Source organism: Plasmodium fragile, assembly GCF_000956335.1.
Source record: "Plasmodium fragile strain nilgiri unplaced genomic scaffold supercont1.12, whole genome shotgun sequence".
Lineage (NCBI taxonomy): Eukaryota > Apicomplexa > Aconoidasida > Haemosporida > Plasmodiidae > Plasmodium > Plasmodium fragile.
In genome coordinates this window covers 222,019-231,688 of record NW_012192592.1, presented here as the reverse complement: position 1 = coordinate 231,688, position 9,670 = coordinate 222,019, and the positions used below count along the sequence as shown (strand labels likewise).

At 41.9% G+C, this 9,670-nt stretch overlaps 1 protein-coding gene across 1 annotated transcript; it reads left to right on the top strand.

Moving 5' to 3' along the window:
* Positions 1–3,396: 3,396 nt before the first annotated feature.
* On the top strand, positions 3,397–8,802 carry AK88_01416 (uncharacterized protein; the record flags this gene model as incomplete). The annotated part of the gene is made up of 1 exon (XM_012479051.1): positions 3,397–8,802. One exon carries the CDS (start codon positions 3,397–3,399, stop codon positions 8,800–8,802), a length of 5,406 nt encoding a protein of 1,801 aa, XP_012334474.1.
* Positions 8,803–9,670: the final 868 nt, after the last annotated feature.

Below are 9,670 nucleotides of genomic sequence, written 5' to 3'. Positions count from 1 at the left end.
AAAAAAAAAAAAAAAAAAAAAAAAAAAAAAAAAAAAAAAAAAAAAAAAAAAAAAAAAAAAAAAAAAAAAAATGCAAATAGAAAAAAACGAAAATAGCAAAAAACGCGAACAGAAAAAAAAAACGGTAAAAAATTAGCAAAAAAAAAAAATAATAATAATAAACTGCGCAAGCAATGAAAGGAATGACGGAAGCGCTGACTTACGTAAAAATGAACCGATGGGTCATGAAAATAAAGCAAAACTTAGAATAAAGATTTTTAGTATAAAAATAATACCAGCACCAATATTGTGCACGCATTGTTTTTTGCCTTTATGAGTTGAAATGAACCCATTAAAAGTATATAAATATTAAACACGTGTTGCCATTATTATATATCACAAGTTAATTTTTCTGCGAGGGGCCACAAAAAAAATTTTGCAGGGCGTTTTTTTTTCAAGTGAACAATAATTTTATACGTAACTACAAAATTGGCAAAAAACATTTTAGCGGCACTGTTGCCGTCTGCACCATGTCGCGCACATTACGAACAAAAAATGCGCAACGGTATATAATGTACGGCGCAAGGTGCCGCAAATACCTCGCGGGGTTTGAAAAAACATCTTCTTCGCGACGCCCACAACAAATATATTGCGCATTATGGGCGAAGGGTCAATATAAAAGAAAAATTGCGCAGCGCCCAAATTTAAAATTTACTCCCTTTTATGAAGGAAGAGAGCGAGAAAATTAAAATAACGTAAAGGGCATGCTTAGGAAAGGGTACCATTTTGAAAAAATTCAAAAACGGCATCGTCCATGCGGTAGCCATGTTGTACGATCGTGGCGGTGAAGTATAAAAAAAGCGTGAAGCGTCTTTGGCGCCCAAAAAGGCGGTGGACGCGCTTCGTCAGGGTGTCCTCGCAAGTGTTTGGCAATTCTGACTCCTAAACCTGACGCTTTTCTAAACCCCCCATTTTTACACGCCGTAATGTGACTGCCAGCTGCGCCATGTTTCGTCCCTTTCCCCCACAGTGGGCACAGGACGGGTTCCTCTTCAGCTCCCCCGGGTCATCACCCCTGAATGTCCCGCATATGACACATGACAAATAGTGTTGTATACGTTTAAAAATAGCTTTTACATTATATATATATTTGTGTTACTTTCCTCATGGGGAAAATTTCCCTGGGTTAACATTTTTCCCTTTTAAAATTTTGGCCCATGCACAGATTAGGGCTGGGCAGCGTTGTGTGTTGGACCGGTGCAACTGCTCATTGGTGAATTAAAAAAAAAAAAGGGGGGGAGAGGGGAGCCACGTCGTGTGGAAACTCGCAGACGTGGTTTGCTAAATCCAGGAGCTCTTAAAATGGTACGAGGGTGAATTGTCAGCTGGGAGGAAAATTTTGAGGAAGGGTTTTATTTTTCACCAAAAAAAAAGGTCGAGTAAATTGCGAGACGTTCAAATGGTAGTGAAAGGAAAGCAATCGTTTTTGTTTTCCTTCGCAATGGCACATAGGGAACAAGGTGGAATTTCCCACTTACTGAAAAATGACAATTTTTTTTTTTTTTTTTTTTTTTTTTTTTGGAAAACCATTCAGCTGCATGATTACACAGAAAAGGGACAAACACGTGATAGGTGTAGATTGTTTTCCCAAAATTGGTCGATCTGCACCCTTCGATTATTTTTTTTTATGTCGGAGGAAATTTTTACGGCAGGTTTTTTTTTTATCCTTGCGCCCGTGGGTGCGTTCATTAAGCTTTATTCTACGTTCATCACTTGGCCCTTGTTTTTAACTGCACATGGTTGTAACGAAAAGGGTGATGTTCCAAAGAGCCACGTTCAATCGTGTGCGTCCCACCGCAACGTCGCATATTTACAAAAATGGACTAAGTCTCCCCAATCGACACTCCTGCAGAGCTTACACCAACTTTTACTCCCCTCCTCACTGCATGCGCACAATTAATTTGGTTCAAGATGTAATTTTGTCATATTTTTTCCACCCTTCATTTTGCTTTAAAGGTTTCTTAAAAGGGAGGCCCAACACACTTTTTGTGGAGAAGTGTGTGAGGAACACTGCCTTCCTTTGTAGTAACAGCTCAGAAGAGCAACACACCATTGCGCTTTACACGTCTTTACGATGATTACCTATCGTTGTGTTCTCCATTTTAGTTCCCCACCAAAATCTATCTAACGTGGCGGAAAACAAAAAAAAAAAAAAAAAAAAAGGTACACCGCGGCGCAGGAAAAGGCTGCCAAAAACGGGTGACCAGCTAGAGAAAGGATGTGTGCGTGGGATAATTCCATCCCGAATGAACATAAAAGAGGAATAAGCAAAATGGCTAACTTAAAGGGAAAAGGGGTGCACCGTTTTTAGAGGTCCCCCACTGCTAAGGACCTTTTTCAAATTGTCTGGTTAACTTGTGCAACTGTCCCAAGTAGCGCTCCTCACTCTGAAGGTGTGGCTGCCCCCTACTGTCATTGACACGCGTGAAAGTGGGCAATCAAAAGGCGGAAACGTATCAGCACTCGGGAAAAGGCAACAACACTCAGATGTGTGATAATAACAACTCCACATTGAAGAAGCATTTTTATGATGTGTAAAATGGGATGAATTCTTTTTTAGCTATTTTTTTTTTTTTTTTAAATTAATTTTCCTCATTTTACCTTGCCTGTTCAGGCGAAAAGTGCATTTGCGTTGTTTTACAAATGGCCATCAGTAGGATACACACATTGGGGCCTGGGCATACGACCTGTTTGGTCTCCTCTGTTCCCTGGGCATTTATTTTATTTATTTTTATTTTTTTTACTTCTTTTTTATGTTGTCATGTGACTTAGCAATTTAGGTTATTCTTTTTGATCCGTTAAATTGTGGTGGAAGTGCTCCTTATGGCATTCCCAATTTATGAACTGGCTTCTTTTTTTTTTTTTTTGGAAAGAGTGTACATACACCTTAGATTTGTTTAAGTCCTGGAGTTGGCTTCATCTCCATTTTTGATTCGATCCTTATTACACACGCACAAGTTGTGTGAGTGACCCCCTGTGGTTGAACTGTGCGAAGCAGTTGTAAGCCTATGGGATGCAGAGGAGGGAAGGATCTCCCTCCGTTTTGCCTATCCACACCAGGGCAGAGTGACATATGCTTTGCTGATTTGCTTCATCGCTCGTGCCCAGTTTGTCACATTGCTGGTCGGAACTTCCCTTTTTTTGTGAACAAGTCATTTTGGTTGGGCGTCCTTTGACTTGACGTTTGTGGAGGGAAGAGGTGTGTGTCTCCCAGGGTAGTCAACTCGGTGAACAGGTTATGTGCACGCAAAGGTGTGGCATAGTGGGGTGATGCCCACCACTGCAGCTTTGCTGCTCCGCCTCTACTCCGCTGCTACCCCTTCATTATTCCGCCGCTTTGTCCCATTGTGAACCCCGATGACGACCCTGGAGAAGATCGGGATCCAGGGGATCCGGAGCTACGGGGACGAGGAGGCGCAGGAGTTGGAGTTCGCATCGCCCATTACGGTGATCTATGGAAACAATGGGAGCGGAAAATCAACAATCATTGAATGTTTGAAGATGAGTTGCACGGGGGACTTCCCCCCCAATGCAGATAAGGGAAAGTCATTTATACACGACCCATTAATATCAAACAAAATGAACAGTAGAGGAAAGATAAATTTGCTCTTAAAAAATTATAACAACAAAAGGATTGGTATATCCAGATCATTTAGTCTTTTCTATTGTAAAGACAAAAATAAAAAAATAAAACATAGCTTTAGAGCCCTGGACAATAATATAATTATAAAAAAAGAACAAGGACAAGACGATGTAATTATTACGAACAAATGTCTAGACATAAATGAGCACATTCCCAAACTAATGGGGGTGTCAAAGGCTCTGTTGGAAAATGTAATTTTATGTCACCATGAGGAGAGTCTGTGGCCATTTAGTGAGTCAGTAAAAATAAAAAAAAAATTCGATGAGCTTTTTGGGGATGATAACTTCTCCAGAATTTTGGATGAATTTACAAAATGTAGAAAAACTATGAATGATGTTTTGAAGAGGAAGGAATATGAATTGGCTACCTTGAGACAGTGCTACGATAAAAAAAAAAATGTGGCTTTGGACATTCAAAGGAATGAACAGGAAATAAGAGAGTGCCAAACGATTATGCAATTGGACAAGGAAGAAATAGAAGAAAGTTTTGTCCTTTTAAATACTTTAGAAAAGAAGAAATTCTTGTTGAGAAAACTGAGTTCAAGTGTTGATATGTATTTTGCTATCCTGGACAAATTCCAAGACGACCTCCAAAATTATAAAAATGTGAAAGAGATATATGAGGAGGATGCATCCGAGTTAGAACACTTCGCTGAACTGTTCGAGAGGGACTTGGCTAAGTGTAACCTCCTCATTGAACAAGTTAGTAATGAGTTTGCCCTGTTGGAGAAGCAAACCTGTTTGCCTATTAATTCGTGTGACGAAGCGAACGTAAAACGGCGAGATGAAATATGCTCTAGTTTATTTCATTTGGAGAAACGACGGGGGGAAGCACACACTTTGATCAAAACCATTTTGGATGTGGATCACCCATCCATGGCGAGTGGGGTGAAGAGGACACATGTGGGGAAGAATCTCTCTGAGGAGCGAACCAGGGTGGGTAGCTTTATCACGGCGAATGAGCCAATTTTTGGCGGCTTGCTGGTTCAGTGGAGGGCCCTGTTTGGGGGAACTGGTCCCAAATGGGTGTTCCGCCGAGGGAGAGCGACCAGCAGTGTTGAGCGTAGCGATGATGGACATAAAGATGATGCGCATAGCGATGATGGGAGTGGCGACGGTGAGAGCATGCGTGGGGACCCTACCAATGAAACCATCACAAGAGGAAGTTTTCCCTGCTTCAAACAAATGCGCAGGAGAGGTGAGGAAGCGCTGGCTCTGCTCAGAGTCGAGGTGCGGAAGGACGCCAGGGAGCGACTCCGTATTAGGAGGAAAAAAAAGATCCTCATGGAAAAAGCAAAAAAGTGGAAAAGGAAGGTAATAAAAATGGACAAAAGAATTTCCGCCATGGAAAGGCACAAAGATTATTTGGCCAATTTCAAAGCGAGCGATGAGTCGTACAAGGAGAATTGTAACCACCTGGACAAAATGAAACAGCTGGGATGCGTCTACGATAGCATTGGCTTGAGCGAGGCGACCTGCGGGGAGACGTCCAGTCATATGGATGACGACATTGAGGGTAAGAAAAGGCAGCTCAGACAAATAGAAGAATTGAAGAAGCAAATGGATAAAGTGATGCTCCTTGGAAAACACTATGAGAAAACCTTTGAATATTTTTTATGCCTCCGGAGGGTGCGTCGCAAGGTGGCATCCTTCTTCGATGAGCGCCGAGCCCTTCTTTACGAACTGCGGAATGTACCCAAGATATGCCGCTCCATAGGGGAGCCTAGCGGAGATTGGGCGGAAGAAGCGCATTTGGCAAAGGGAATAGACTACGGGCAGGAATGCTCTACGGGAGAAGAAGAGGAGGAGAAAGAAGACATTGAGGGGCAAGCCGAGTGGGGAGGCCAGGATGGAGAAGACCCCAACGAAGAGGAGCACGCAACATCAGCAGCAACAAATAATTTGGCCAAAATTACCAAAATGGAAAATTTCACATCATTAGGGAATCCCTCCGACGCGGATTCGAGTAAGTGCCCCGACAAGGAGGAGCCCTCCCATGGAGAGGTCTTCACCGGGGAGGCCTTCACTGGAGAGGCCTCCCATGGAGAAGTCTGCAGTAAAAGGAACAAACGGATGAACGATTCTATGGACGAGACGCATAATCGACTGAAGCGCAAAAAGGTGTTCAAGATGGAACCTCCCCCTGGACAAAGCTACTTGAACAAATTAAACGATGTGATAGGGCAATACATAAATAAGTACGATAATAAAATAAAAGAGGTGGAAAAAAATACCTCCAAATTGAAACAAACATTGGTACTAACTTGTGAAGCATTGCTGGATGTGAGCAAGCGTGTAGGACGTTACCCAGACGTGCTAGCTCAGTTCTGGGGGATGCTCGAGAAGAAGAATTTTAAAAGCGTAAAAGATTTTTTTGTTCACGTACGTCAAGTTAGGAAGGATATGAACAATATCAAAATGGAGATTGTCTCTTTAAAAACTAAGGAAGAGTCTCTGAGTCGTTTTATACAGCATGCCGAAGGGGGGAATGCGTGTCTTTTGTGCAAAGGACACATGGCTGATGTTTCTCTGGACGGGTTCCCCTTGCTAGATGTGGATAAAGAAAGGAAAGATATAACCCTAGAGATAGAGGACAAGGAAAAAACGCTCACAAATTTAAGAGGCCAAAAAAAAGAATTGATGATTCTGTTAGGACATTACTATAAGGAGGTTGATCCCCTACACAGAGACAGCGCCTCTCTGAATGAAATTATTGACTCACTTAAAAAGGAAGTGTTGGATTTGCAAAATGGGGTAGACATTTGCTCCGACAGGATACATAAAATTAATGGCAAGTACCAAATGATGAAGCTTTTGCAGGAGAGGTGCACCCGTCTGATGGAGAGTGAAACGGATATCTTTTGTGAGAGAGACCAGCTGGACGAGAAGCGGTCTGATGTGAGGGCTGCTGTCAGTGGGCTAAGACAGATGCGCAACGAGGGAAAGCAGCATAGGGAAGCCCTGCTTGCAATGGTAGAGTTGCTCGGAGGGAACTCGTCTTCACAAAAAAATCTGTGTCAGCTTCTTCATGAGTTTCTCCCCAACATTAAGCTCCTGTGTGAGTGCCCAGATGTTCACTTGATGGTGGAGAAAGTTAATGAATACGTGGAAGACAGCTGCGTCCTATTTAGTTGGGAAGGAGAGCTGTTCCGTGATCTCGGGGCGACATTGCAAAATGGGGTTGAGAGTAAGATGCACCAAGGTGTGGTAGGAGAAATGAACCAAGACGAAGCGGGGAAGGAGTACAAGGGGAACACCAAGTGGGGGGTGGAGCCAAAAAATGAATCACACGAAATAGATGACAACTCGAGGAGTTTTTGTCCACAAACAAAAGACTGCTCTGCTAATTACGCAAAACTTGGGGAAGAAAAAACGCCCCCCCTTTGGAGTAACACCCCCGTGTATGAACCTTGCAAGTGCCAAGTGGACGAACCAAATGGGAGGGGAACCCCCCCCTCAGAGATGAACCCAAATGAAATGGACACCCTCCAGTCAATATGGACCAATTATGGTAAATTCATAAAGGCATACGACAAACTTCAGATGTACATCACTTTGGAGTCATTGAAGAAGGAGCAAGAAATCGACCTTGCAGTTCGCATAAAATCGGTCATTCGTGAGAAGAAGGAAATCATTAAGAGGAAGACAGAGGAAGCAGAGCGCAGTGTAGAAAGGGAAAAACAAATTAGGGAATCCATCCTGAAAGCGCAGGAGTATATCTCGAACCATCGTGGTAGAAAGAATCGTTTGTACACAAGAGAAGAGGCAATGGTGACAAGCATAAAAGAACTGCACATGCGAGATAAGCACATAGGGAGGAACATTCGAAGGTGCAGAAACGACATGGTACTTCAAAATAAATTGTGTTACATCAAAGTGGAGATGGTGAAGCTGCTACACAAACTCGTGACCGATATTGAATTGGACATGGAACAAAAAAAAGAGGAACTGAAACGAGTGAAGGACAAGATAGAGAGTAACGAAATTATACAAAATGAATCAAACGAACTTGCAAAAAAAGTAAGTCAAAAAAAGGAGCAAATGTTGTCTTTACAGGAAGAAAAAATAAACATTGAAAAAATGCACCACAATGTTGTTATGAATACCAACTTAAAGAGAATGCAGGAAAAGTTTTTACTGCACCAAAGGGATTTCATTTCTTCACTAGAGAAATTTAAAAGTGCATTTTTCTCGCCTGAACAAAAGGACAAACAGTTGGATAGAATGAACTCCATGATAGCTTTTATGGAGGAAGTATACCAAACCGATTGTGACATTTACAAATTTTTGGATGAGAGTTTTTCCTTCTTGGATCAGAAAAGGGAATTACTTGAATTGGTTTACATGGAAGAAGATAATTTGAGTGACCAAATAGAATTTCACTCCCAAGCGACCACTAGTCTGAAAATGAAAGAAGCAGAAATGAAGGGGAAAATTGAATTGAGGAAAGAATACATAGACAAACTAACTAGCGAAATGAACTCTGACACTTATGTTGATATAGAAAAAAAATATAAAAAAAAAATGATCGAAATTTTTGTATACAAAAATGTGATCAAAGATATTTGTAACTTTTACAACTCCTTTGATCAAGCAATAATTAAATTCCATTCTCTGAAGATGCAAGAAATTAATATGTCCATTAGGAATTTATGGAGGAGGGTTTACAATAGTGCCGACATTGATTATATATACATAAAATCTGAGGTGCAGACGGAGAATAATGGAAAAATTCACCAGAGGAGGTCATATAATTATCGCGTTGTCATGGTTAAGGATAACTGTGAACTCGATATGAAAGGAAGGTGCTCCTCTGGACAGAAAGTCCTATCCTCCATCATCATTCGACTCGCTCTAGCAGAATCCTTTTCCGTCAAATGTGGAATTCTAGCTCTAGACGAACCGACGACAAATTTGGATAAGTCCAACTCGAAAAATCTTGCTAGCCTCATTGCTAATATTGTGGACCTCAGAAAGGACAGCTCCGCTTTCCAACTTATTCTCATCACGCACGATACGCACTTTGTGGATGTACTTTCACAGTATGGGTTAACAAACTGCTTCTACAGGGTTAGGAAGAACAACAAGGGGTACTCGACCATAGTCAGGGTGCGGCAGTAGGGGAGGCAAGGCGGGGTTAATTCACCACACCCCGTGTGTGACATGTGTGCCTTAACGAAGCAACCCATTTGTATATAGCAGCATCAAATTGCGCTACATCTATTTGTTCATCTAAGTGGAGAGGTGCACACATGAAAATGCATGCAAAGGGAGTTTTTTTTGCCTTCTTTTTTTGGAGCATATTGCAACCCATTTTTAGTGTGTGCTTGTGTATATGTTGTTTTCCCCCATAGTTTCCTCTTTTTACACGCTGCGTGTGAAGAAGCTCATCTGAATGATTGGACACGACACCTGTCCGTGCCCCTGCCCCTGCGACAACAGGAACAAATTTACTCCAACTGTTAGTGTTAGTATGTACACCTGTGTTAGGTGTTGAGCCCGTTGAGATGTACGCCCTGAAGGACGTGCCCCAACGAATGGCAGAAGTTTTCTTAAAGGTTGTGCAAATGTTTGCCAGGCTTCTACAAAGTGCCAACAAGCACCGCTATACAAACAGCGCCACAAAAATAACATGCCCGCTCAGCATACATTTTTGACAAAAAAAAAAAGTGGTACGGGGAAATATTTACGCAGTTTTCACCGTTTGTATACGTCTTCTAGGTGGCGCTTCACGGGAAAACACTTCTGGCAGTGGAAACTTGTAACAGCTTACTTGCTGATACATATGTCGTGCGTTAAGCATGCAATTGAAGTTTGCATCATCGTGGAGAGAAAAGCATCTTTAAGTGGGTGCTTTCTTTTTCTTTTTTTTGTTTTTTATGAGGTGTGTGCAAAGGTACACTATAAGGAGGGCAACAATTTTTGGGTGGCGCTCGGTTGCAACCCTAAACCCTGAACACCTGCCCTTGGAATAACCCCCGCGTGAAAA